General features: G+C 45.1%; 1 protein-coding gene across 1 annotated transcript in view; it reads left to right on the top strand.

Moving 5' to 3' along the window:
- Positions 1–7899: 7899 nt before the first annotated feature.
- Fam178b (family with sequence similarity 178 member B) overlaps positions 7900–12161 on the top strand; it is a 97311-nt gene continuing 93049 nt past the window's right edge. Inside the window, exons 1-3 of the mRNA XM_026785778.1 lie at positions 7900–8157; positions 9477–9538; positions 11444–11557. Coding sequence (XP_026641579.1) covers positions 7954–8157; positions 9477–9538; positions 11444–11557 — 380 coding nt within the window. The 5' untranslated portion in view covers positions 7900–7953. The remainder of the gene's footprint in view (positions 8158–9476; positions 9539–11443; positions 11558–12161) is intronic.

Genomic DNA, 12161 nt, shown 5'->3' with positions numbered 1-12161 from the left:
TTAGACCCCCTGGAACTGGAGTTACAGATGTTGTGGATGCTGGGAATTAAATCTCAGTCCTCTGGAAGAGCAGTCAGTGCTCATAACCACTGAGTCATCTTTTCAGTCCCGATACCTCATTTTGTTTGTTTGCTTTCAGTTAAGACATGGATTTCTCTTTTTCCTTTTTAATTGAAAGGTTTTTTTTTCATATTATATATCTCAATCATGTTTTTCTCCTCTAATTCTTCCTACCTATCCAACTTTATGTTCTTAATCTCGCTCTTAAAAAAAACAAAAACACACATGCAAAACCACAAAAATGGAAATCAAAATATACAAGCAAAAAAACAATAAGACAAAAAAATTCCAAAAAAGGAAAATGAGATAAAAAGTCTACAAAATTTCCTCTGAGTTCATTTTGTGTTGGCCATCTACCCCTGGGCATGAGGCTTATCCTGAGTGTGGTCAATAGACCCATGAGACTTCACTGGAGAGGACTGAGTCTCCTTCTGGTAGCAGGTGCTACCCTGCTAAGACAAGCCCACTAACAACTCATTTCCCCGCCTGCCTTTTTCTGAGGTCTTGCTGTCTCTGCCTTTGTTGGAAAGTATTTTTGTTACAGAGTTTCTATTTCAGTTTTTAGACTTTTCATCTCCAGGGTTTCTGCTTGGTGCCTTTTATCGCCCTACCTTTTTGCTGACACTTTGGTGGCGTATCATTCTCCTTGCTTCACTTGGCTTTTTGTCATGGTCTCTGAATTCTTTGGACATTCTTAAGACCATTGATTACACTTTGCTCTGAAAGGTCCAATGTCTGGGCTTCCTCAGGAGTAGTTTTCTGTCTATTGCCCTTCCACCTTTCTTACGAATAGATCATAATCTTGGAGTTTGTTTTGCCGTTGCATACTTTGTAATTTTATGTTAAAACTGGACATTTATCAGGTATGATGGTGCATGCATTTAATTCCAGTGCCTGGGAGGCAGAGGCAGGAGAATCTCTATGAGTTCAAGGCCAGTCTGATCTGTATAGCAAGTTCGAGACTAGCCAGGACTACATAGAGAGACCCTGTCTCAAGAAAAAAACAAAAAGCAAAAACAAGCACAGCTGGACGTTTTGCATAGTGTGGCCAATACGGTACCTCCTGCAGCCGGCTTCTCCCTGCTCCCCACGCTGGTTTTTCCTCCTCACTTACCTTTATAAAGCCTGGTGCTTTTTATTGTTTCTGATCACTTATTTTGTTGCTTCAGTTCAGTGAGTAATATATTCTAAGCCGGGATGTACACCATCACATCCAGATTTTTAAACGCGTGCTGAGGTTCTGAACTCAGGCTCTCATTCTTGCACAGCAAGTGCTTTATCCATTGCACCGTATCCCTAGGCTCCTGTCAACACCCCCTCTTAACGTGTGTAATAGGGTACAACATTAGGAAGTAGGAAATGTGACTAATCGACAGCATTGGCTTCTTCGCTGGTGCACTGCCGCCTTGCACAAAGGGACCATGAGTCAAGCCCCCAGCCAAGCTCCCACACCACCACGCCTTTGAACCCTCCACACGCATCTTTAGTAAGCTCAGTGCAGCCATAGCTAGTTGCTGCTGAAGTAGTCCCAGCTCCAGAATGCTAACTCAGCCACAACTGTTTCAAAACAACTTTTGCTTGACTCTGTAAACTCTCAATGACCCTGTAGCTCTGTTCTCACCCAGGCCAGAGGAGAAGCATTTGTGACTGGTTCAAGTGTGGTCCTTCATTTGCATGAGGGGCTCCCAGGCTTGGTGCTGACATCCCTGCTGACTGGGATGAGCAGGCTGTTCAGGAGACATTCTCCTTTGTTGACTGCCTCGTGTTATAGCATTAAAGCCCAGGTTTCTCTCTGTGGTCTTTGTACATCCCCTAGTGTTTTTAATCTGTTGTTCTTTCAGAGGTGGCTTTGTTTTGGTATGGTTATGTGCTTTTGTGGGACAAGGTCTCAAAATAACTCAGGCTGGCCTTTTACTCCCTATATAATCAAGGATGACAAAATCCAGGTCTTCCTTGCTTCCACCTCCCGAGGTAGGATTCAAGAGTGCACCACCTCTGAGGGGCAGGCTAGAGAGGTTGCTCAGTAGTTAGAGTTCTTCCATAGTATTTGAGTTTGGTTCCCAGCACCCATGCCAACTGGCTCACAACCGCTTAGATAACTACAGCTTCTAGGAATGCCGTGCCTCTGCCTGCACTCACAAGCACTGCTTTGGGAGTTGCTTCTCTTCCTCCGTGGATTCCAGGAATGGAACTTGAGCTAACTCTGGCCCTGCTTTTGTTATTATTGTCACAAGAGCTTGCTGAGCTGACGACGTGAAGAGAGGGTGGGTGTGGCACTAGAGCTGCTGTGAAGATAACAGCACAGCCACCAGAGGGCACCGGAAGAGCTCCAGAAGTGACAGGCAGAAACGTGGGGAGAGAAGCAGTGAGGACCCCAAAGAGCTGTCAGCCCTGGTTGCTAGAAGAGTTCCAGGGAGCTACTAAGCCTCAGAGGCCAGGAGTGTGAGACACCCTGAGCCTGACAGCTGTAAGACCAGCTCCTGTCAAGGACACTGACCTCTGTTGGCTGAGGGTCCCAGCACCTTGGAGCCCGTGTAGATGTCGCTGTTTGCAGTGCTGCTGCTGCCGCTGCCGCCACTCACTACCGCTGGAAGCTGAGGATTGCAGGGACTTAAGCGGTGGGGTTGCTGGAGATGAAAGCTTTTTGGGGTTTTTGTTTTTTAGTTTTTTTCTTTTACTTTTTTGTTTTTTGGGGTTTTTTTTGGTTTTTTGTTTTTTGGGGTTTTTTTGTTTTGTTTTGTTTTTGTTTTTCGAGACAGGGTTTTTCTGTAGCTTTGGAGCCTTTCCTGGAACTAGCTCGTGTAGACCAGGCTGGCCTTGAACTCACAGAGATCCACCTGCCTCTGCCTCCCGAGTGCTGGGACTAAAGGTGTGCGCCACCACCACCTAGCAGTTTTTGGTTTTTTTCAAGACACGGTTTCTCTGTGTGTCTCTGACTGTCCTGGAACTCACTCTGTAGACCAGGAAGGCCTCGAACTCACAGAGATCTGCCTGCCTCTGCCTCCCTGAATGCTGGGAGTAAAGGCGTGCACCACCATTTCCCTGCAAGCTTTTTTTTTTTAAGATTTATGTATTTATTAATTATTCAGTGTTCTGCCTGCATGTATGCCTGAACACCAGAAGAGGGCACCAGATCTCATTATAGATGGTTTGCCACCATGTAGTTGCTGGGAATTGAACTTGGAACCTCTGGAAGAGCAGCTAGTGCTCTTCTGAACCATCTCTCCAGCTCCAATTAAAGTTTTTTTGATAAACCTCTAACCCAGATGTCTGGAACTTTAATCTCTGACCTGGATAACAGCCCCTATGTCTTATGGTTTAGAGCCATATGTTTCTAAGTCTGCTCGTCCAGTCCCTGGGCCTTGGACATTTGGGGACCTGAGACTACCTGCCCTGAAGAATATCTTCACTTAGTCCTGTAACCAGCTGACAGTGACATTTTTATTTGTTTTATTTTTTTGAGACAAGGTCTCCTGGCTGGCCTGGAACTCTGTATGGACCAGAGTAGCTTCATTCACAGAGAGAGCCACCTGCCTCTGTCCTCTTGAGTGCTGGGATTAAAGGCTTGTTGTAGGAGCTTCGGGCCGCATTCCTGCCACCTGGCTCCCGGCCGCCTGGCTAGCCTATGCCCCGAAATAACAACACACAAACTGTATTCATATAAACACTGCTTGGCCCATTTCTATTAATGTGTGTAGCACCATGAGGTGGTGACTTACCAGGGAGATTCTAGCCTACATCCATCTTGGGTCGGAGCTTCATTGTGTCTGCCCTGGAGAGCAGAGGCATCGTGTCTGCCCCACTTCCTCTTCCTCCCAGTATTCTGTTCTGTTTAATCCACCAACCTGTGTTCTAACCTATCAGGCCAAGCAGTTTCTTTATTAATTAACCAATGAAAGCAACAGATTGATATATGACACTCCCACATCAGCTTGTGTCACCATGCCTGGTTATTTTGGTTTTTTTAAGATTATTTTATTTTAAATTTTATTTATGTGTGTGTGCCTAATCGTATGTATGAGCACCATGTGCACATGGATGCCTGTGGAGATCAGAAGAGGGAACCAGATCTCCTTGAACTGGAGTTTTTGGTAGTTATGAACTCTAATGTGGGTGTTAGAAATGGAATTCAGGTCCTCTGCAAGAGCAGTGAGTATTTTTTAAAATTTTATTTATTAATTAATTTTTTTACATACCAATTCTAGTAACCCCTCTCTCCTCCTCTCACTGGTTCCCCTTCCCCCCACCCTACCCCCATCCACTGCCCAGAGAAGTTAAGGCCACCCCTGGGAAGTTTGTCCCAGCACCTCCTTGAGGCAGGACCAAAGCCCTCTCCCCACCCATGTCTAGGCTGGCAAGGTATCTCTCCATAGAGAGTGGGCTCCACAAAGTCAGTTCCTGCATTAGCGTTAGATCCTGGTCCCACTGCCAGTGACCCATATACTGCCCAAGTCTCACTATTGTCACTTGTATTCAGGAGCCCTAGCTTGGTCCTGCATAGGTTCCCCAGTTGTCAGTTTGGAATCAGTGATTCTACTAGTTCAGGCCAGCTGATTCTGTGGGTTTCCCCATCACCATCTTAATCCCTTTGTCCATGTTATCACTCAACACTCTGTTTGCCTAGAGCTCGACCCATTGTTTAGTTGTGTATCTCTGCATCTGCTTCTGTTTCTGGAAAAGGGTTCTTGTTCTCTGGGGTCATGGACTGTAGGCTGGTTTTCCTTTGCTTTATGTCTGGTATCCACTTGTGAGTGAGTACATACATTTTTGTCTTTCTGGGTCTGGGTTACCTTACTCAGGATGGTTTTTCTAGTTTCCTCTGTTTGCCTGCAAATTTACAGATGTTCTTGTTTTTTACTGCCAAATAGTAGTCCATTGTGTAACTGAACCACATTTTCTTTGTCTGTTCTTTGGTTGAGGGGCATTTAGTTTGTTTCCAGGTTCTGGCTATTACGAATAATGCTGCTATGAACATACTTGAGCAAATATTCTTGTGGTATGATTGTGTATCTTTTGGGTATATGCCCAAAAGTGGTATTGCTGGGTCTTGAGGTAGATTGATACCGAATTTTCTGAGAAATCATCATACTGATTTCCACATCAGCTGTACAAGTTTGCACTCCCACCAGCAATGGAAGAGTATTGCCCTTACTCCTCATCCTCACCAGTATAAGCTGTCATCAGTGCTTTTGATCTTAGCCATTCTATGGTATCTCAACAATTGTTTTTTATTTGCATTTCCCTGATGACTGAGGATGTTGAACATTTCTTTAAGTGTCTTTCAGCCATTTGAGATTTTTGTGTTGATAATTCTCTGTTTAGAGCTGTACCCCACTTTTTAATTGGACTATTTGGTAGTTTGATGTTTAGTTTCTTGAGTTCTTTGTATATTTTGGAGATCAGCTGCCTGTTGGATGTGGGGTTGGTGAAGATCTTTACCCATTCTCTAGGCTGCTGTTTGTCTTATTGACCATGTCCTTTGCTTCACAGAAGCTTCTCAGTTTCAGGAGGTCCCATTTGTTAATATTTGCTCTCAGTGTCTATATTACTGGTATTATATTTAGGAGGTGGTTTCCCATGTCAATGAGTTCAAGTGTACTTCCCACTTTCTCTTCTATGAGGTTCAATATGGATAAATTTATGCTTAGGTCTTTGATCCATTTGGACTTGAGTTTTGTGCATGGCCTTAGATATAGATATATTTGCATTCTTTTACATGTTGACTTCCAATTATACCAGCATCATTTGTTGAAAATGCTTTCTTTTTTCCATTTTATATTTTTAACTTCTTTGTCAAAATTCAGATGTTCATAAGTGTGTGTTTTAATATAATGATCTTTGATTTGATTTCATTGGTCCTCCTGTCTTTTTATGCCAATATCAAGCTGTTTTCGTTACTATAACTCTATAATATAGCTTGAAGTCAGGGATGGTGATGCCTCCAGATGTTTCTTTATTGTACAGAGTTGATTTGGCTCTCCTGGGTTTTCTGTTTCCCCATATGAAATTTAGTATTGTTCTTTCGAGGTCTGTGAAGCACTGTTCTGGGATTTTGATGGGCATTGCATTGAATCTGTAGATTGCTCTTGGTAAGATTGCCATTTTTACTATGCTAATTCTGTCTATCCATGATCATTTTTTTTCATTTTCCATTTTCAGAAATCTTCAATTTTGTTCTTCAAAGATTTAAAATTCTTGTCATACAGGTCTTTCATTTGTTTTGTTAGAGTTACCCCAAGATATTTTATGTTGTCTGTAGCCATCGTGAAAGGTGATGTTTCTGATTTTTTTCTCAGCCCTTTTATCATTTGTATATAGGAGGTTTACTGATTTTATTTTTAGTTGATCTTGTATCGCGCCACATTACTGAAGGTGTTTATCAGCTGTATGGGTTCCCTGGTAGAATTTTTGGGGTCACTTAATATTTACTATCATATCATCAGCAAATGGTGAAAGTTTGACTTTTTCCTTTCCAATTTGTATCCCTTTGATCTCCTTTTATTGTCATATTGCTCTACCAAGGACCTCAAGAACTATATTGAATAGATATGGAGAGAAGTGAACAACCTTGTCTTGTTCCTAATTTTAGTGGAGTCGCTTTGTGTTTCTCTCCATTTAGTTTGATGCCGGCTGTTGGCTTGCTGTTTATTGCCTTTATTATGTTTTGAAATGTTCCTTGTTTCATGGACCTCTCCAAAACCTTTTTCATGAAGGGGTGTTGGATTTTGTCGACGGTTTCTTCAATACCGAATGAGATTATCTTGTTTTTTTTTCTTTCAGCTTATTTATATGATAGATTGATTACATTGATGGATTTTCATATGTTGAACCATCCCTGCATCTTTGGGATGAAGCCTTCTTGATCATGGTGGATGATGGTTCTGATGTATTCTTTGATTAGGTTTGCCAGTATTATTGAGTATTTTTACATCAATATTCAAGAAGGAGATTGGTCTGTAATTCTCTTGTTTTGTTGAGTCTTTGTGTAGTTTTAGTATCAGGGTAACTGTAGCCTCTTAAAAAGAGTTTCGCAGTGTTCCTTCTGTTTCTATTGTGTGAAACAATTTGAGGAGTATCTGTATTATCGCTTCTTTGAAATTCTGGTAGAATCCTGCACTGACACCACCTGGTCCTGGGCTTTTATTGAATGGGAGGCTTTTGATGACTGTTTCTATTTTCTTATGGGTTGTAGATCTATTAAATTTTTATCTGGTCTTGATTTAATTTTGGTATGTGGTACTTTATCCAGAAAGTTGTCACCCAGTCCCACCTCTTGTAACAAACAGGATGGTACCAATTGGAATAGGAGTTCCTAAATTCACACCGGATGATGTGGGCCATGATATCATCTTAGAATACAGCTTATCTCTCAGGCACAATGCTTACTCCTTGTAACAGCCCTGGAGAAGGAATTTCTCCTGGGAACCAGGCCCTTCCTTCTGGGAAACACAAGGATTTAGTCTTTAGGTTTCTTTTGGAGGTCACCTCACCTGTCAAGGAGTTCCGTTGAGGACAGAGCATCCCAAAGTTTTCAGATGCCCAGGACCAGAAGACTTTGCTTGCCTTCCTTGTTGAGGAGGTAGGCATTACCTGCTCAGGTAGAAACATGATGAGGGCAGGGCCAAAGGCATCATGATGGAGGAATTATTACCCTTACAATCAATACATAGCAATTCCAAATCATCCCTCTCTGTACCCAGTGTGATTTAATGTCTGGGACACTGATGGGGTGGATGGGGACACCATAGTACTCGTTCATATCCACAGGGGTTCAAGCCACTGTTGTGCCTGCCTGTCCTTTTCCTAACTCAGGACCACGCTCTTCTCTGCTCAGTGCAACTGCTCTGCAGCTCCACGGTGGCTCTTCCTCCCAGACCATTGAAGAAGCCCAAGATGCAGATGCCTCGAGACTCTTTCCCCACTGATTGGAGCCCACCACCTATAGAGTTCCTGAACAAGAACAAGAAGGTACTTCAGCTTCACAGGAGACCACATAAGGACTTGGAGAAGCCCCCAGACCAGAAGGTAGGGCTGGCCTCACTGGAGGAACTGTTCTGGAGCATGGCAGGTCCGAGTCAACAGGCTGTGACTCCAGAGGTAAGTAAGCCTCTCCCCGCCCCTGCCACCTTGACTTTACCTCATTGGCCTCTTTTTTTAAAATTTTTATTAAGCTCTACATTTTTCTCTGCTCCCCTCCCTGGCTCTCCCCTCCCCTCTTCAATCCTTCCCAAGGTCTCCATGCTCCCAATTTACTCAGGAGATCTTGTCTTTTTTTACTTCCCATGTAGATTAGATCATTGGCCTCTTTTTAGTGACCCCTCTTAGTTGCCCACAAGCCCACCCTTTCTGGCCACCCCTTCCCATAGCCGTACCCCAACTCTCCTTGTGCACTTAGCCCCCTGCCCAACTCTTGCTTGATTATATATCTAACCTCTCCCCAGCCCAAGGGCCCTCAGAGCTGAGAGTGCAGGCCTCAAGCCAGGCTCCACTCCTGCCCGTGTTTCTACTCCTAAGTCTTCCTGATGAAATCCGGGGGTAGCACCAGATTCAATGCCATTTCTGCATGGGGGCCCCCATGGCATTTATGTCTAAGGTTAGGGGCCGATCTTGCAGCAACGAAGGACCTCAGGGCCAGGATCTGGGCTTGGTACACACAAAGACTGACTGGAATGCAGTAATAGAGATCCTAAATGGAGACTCAGGGAGGTCCTGTGGGAAGCACAGTGGGGGACGCTTAAGGGCCCATGGACTTAGGAAATTTATTCCAAGCATAGTGTTTCAATTATATACAGTAGCCTAAGATTGTCAGTAGCCTAAACGCCTGCCACTGGAGAACTAATGAATTGTGTTCTAGTCATGTATAAGAACAACCTGGCAATGTCAATTGAACATATAACATGCACACACAGATACATACACATGCACACACACACATATATACGTATACACACATGCACATGCGTACATATGCAAACCTGTACACACATATATACACACATGCACACACATACATTTGCAAACCAATGCACACACATACGCACACATGTACATATGCATATATACACATACACACAAATACCTACACATGTACACACATACACAATCTCTTTGGCAATGATATGAAATGACACTCAACATGTATTTCTGATTGGAAAGAGCACAGTGCAGGATGAGGCGTGTGGCATATTCTGTTTGAATTACAGGGGTTGATGAAATTACTGCTTGCTTGTCCTGGTATAGCAACACCTGAAAGCCCACAAGCGCATTCACCTGGGGTTGCCTGTAGCCAGGCACTGGGAGAGACCCTTCATTATTTTGAATTTTTAAAAACTCATGTGACCATATCATCAGTTCAGAAAAGCGAGCAGAATACATTCATGCCAAATCCTCCCCATGCCTGTGTCCTGTCTTTCCAGATTTCCTCTGGGGGCTCGGAGTGCTATGTCAACAACCTAGACTACTTACTGCGAGAGAAGAGGTGAGCATGCAATGACACAAATGTAGACTGAGGGCTCAGGGCAGCTCCCTGTGGGGATGTGGGGCAGCCTTCCTGGCAGGCATGGCCTACCCTGTGTGTTCTGACTAGGAAGAAACATAGCTCACAGTCAGGTCCAGGGCCGGGTGCCTCCATCTATATGAGGATCAAAGCCCTCATCCCAGGTCCCTCTTGCTCCCAGCCTCCTCCCTTACCCAGTTCATGGCACAAGGGTGTCCTGTCAGATGGCCATTGAAAAGAAGACAGCTGTGGTTCGGCCTGAGTCTGGCCTCTGTCATGTGCTGTATCAGCACCTTTGGCCTCCTTTCCTTCTCACGTTATCTGATCACACTGGCCTTCTTCCTGTCACACAGCACCACCACTGCTCAGAGAACTGTTCCCCTCTGCAGTTTCTGAAGGCAAAAGTTGGTCAGAAGTCGAAGTCTCTTAGGGGGTATAGCTGGTGTCAGCGACCAGCACCTGTCAGTCTCTTTTGGTGTGACTCTCAGGAAGGAGGAGGGGCCATTTGGAGTGGGACTGCAGACTCCTCCTGTGCCCAGCCGACTCCTCATGCTGTGAAGTGGCCAGGAACAGCTGCTCCTGTGTGGGCCTGCTGGCTGACCTGCCATTTGGTGGAGTGTAAGCAGATGATTGTTCATTATTCTCATGACCTAATTCTTTCCTCCCCGTCCTTCCTGTGTGCATGTGTGCACATAGACTAAGTGCAGGTCTGTGCACAGGCACAGGCACAGGCACATTGAGCTCCTGCCTCCTAACTGCTGCTGGAAGCATCCCTGCCTGTCTGCACAGGATCTTTGGTCAGAACTCACAGCCCTGCATGCTTGCCCAAAGTAGAGTTAGGGATACTCATGGGATGGACAGTTGTTTTCCCTAGTTTTATCCATTCTGTCTGCTCTCAGAATCAATCTGTCTCCTTCCTCCGTGGTTTTGTTTTTTAATATCTCAGGACTATTGTTTGGTTGTCGTTGTTGCTTGAGATGTAGACTTGATGTAGGAGTTAATGGTGCCACTATCCTCACCGGGACATATCTTGAATCTGGTATTTTCCATATTGTCAAGTTGCTAAGAAAGGGCCCCAAATAGCAGGCTGGTCCTTGATCCTTGCAGGGGGAGGGGTGATGTCTTGTAAAGGCAGATAGGACAGGCCATGCTGCTCCTGGGAGGCTGTGACAGGAACTCCGGGTGCTGACAGGTAAGAGGGATGTGGTAGGAGACAAAGCAGTGATGTGATAAACTGGTTGGACCCAAACACCCGATGAATCACGGAAGCGTCCTAAGGGGCCAGAGTGTGTTGTTGTGCATGCACAGACTGACCTGGAGGAGTGGGCGTGATGGTGAGAATGCAGCAGAGCTGAAAGAGCGAGGGCCTGCGGAGGGCTCCAAGCTTCTGATGGGTCTTATGTCCCCACCTGCTAGGTTCTAGGTTGGTTGAGGATTGAAGAGTTAGACATGTGACATGAGAGAACCAGTCACACGGGCTAGAAATGATCAGGTATAAGGCTGCTTTTAGGACCTTGACAGGAAATGAAAGAATTGTTCTTCCCAAGGGTCCATGATAATGGGAGGGAAGGCTCTGGACTGCCGAGGACCATGGGGTACAAGCGTCCTCTCATCATGTGGTTGAGCCCTGATATGTTCAAACAAGATCACAAATGAAAACGCGCTGAACGCTGTGCAGCCAAAGCTGCCTTCTTTCAGCCTTGCCCACTAGAGACACAGAACTCCACCCCTCAGGAAGTAGATAGTAGATACCAGGAAAGTAGCCTGGCACTTCCTAGGCCTGCTGTGTTCTAGAGGATGGGGAGAATCCCTGCAGCCTGTGGAGATGGGTACAGAGAGGGTAGCAGTGCTGATGACAGGCTCAGGCTCTCATTTCCACCCCCAAAGAGAACAGGCCATGGAGCAGAAGTGGGAGCAGCTACTGCGGCAGGACCATTCCAAGCTTGACTCCTCTGAAGGTGATGAAGACTACAGAGAGGCGGTGCTCACACCTGAGCACAGGTAGGAGTTGGGCCTCTTATGGGTATGGGCAGAATTTCAGCCAGCAATTTGTGCCACTTCCTCTTCTTATGGCCACAGCCACTCATTAATTCTAGAAGTAGCCAATCAGCGCTGCTGGGCTTCTAGGACACAGAGGTCATCAAACAGCCCAGTTATCAGCCAGGTTCCTAGGACCATATCTCGTGTGGAAATAGCTACACAAAAACCGCAGACTTAACTGAAAATTGCCTTTAGAGAGGAGACTATGGCCACATGAAATTTTTCATCTTCCTCTCACTGGGGGAAGGAGAATGGCCATCAGTGCTGTTGTCTGGCTCAGGTTTTATTGGCCTTTGGGAGGGCCGAATTCATCTACACCATGAGGTCTCAGATGCTGTCTTTACGATATTATGTTTTCCATGTGTGATGGTTTCAATAAAATGGACCTATAGGTTCATATATTTGAATGCTTCGTCACCAGGGAGTGGAGCTCTTTGTAAGGATTAGAGGATTACGAGGTGCAGCCTTGTTGGAGGAACTATGTCCCTGGGAGTAGACTTTGAGGTTTCAAAAGCCCATGGCAAGCCGTGTGTGTGTGTGTGTGTGTGTGTGTGTGTGTGTGTGT

This window comes from Microtus ochrogaster, linkage group LG2, assembly GCF_000317375.1.
Source record: "Microtus ochrogaster isolate Prairie Vole_2 linkage group LG2, MicOch1.0, whole genome shotgun sequence".
Lineage (NCBI taxonomy): Eukaryota > Metazoa > Chordata > Mammalia > Rodentia > Cricetidae > Microtus > Microtus ochrogaster.
The sequence above is the reverse complement of the archived record's forward strand: the minus strand, read 5'-3'. Positions and strand labels throughout refer to the sequence as shown.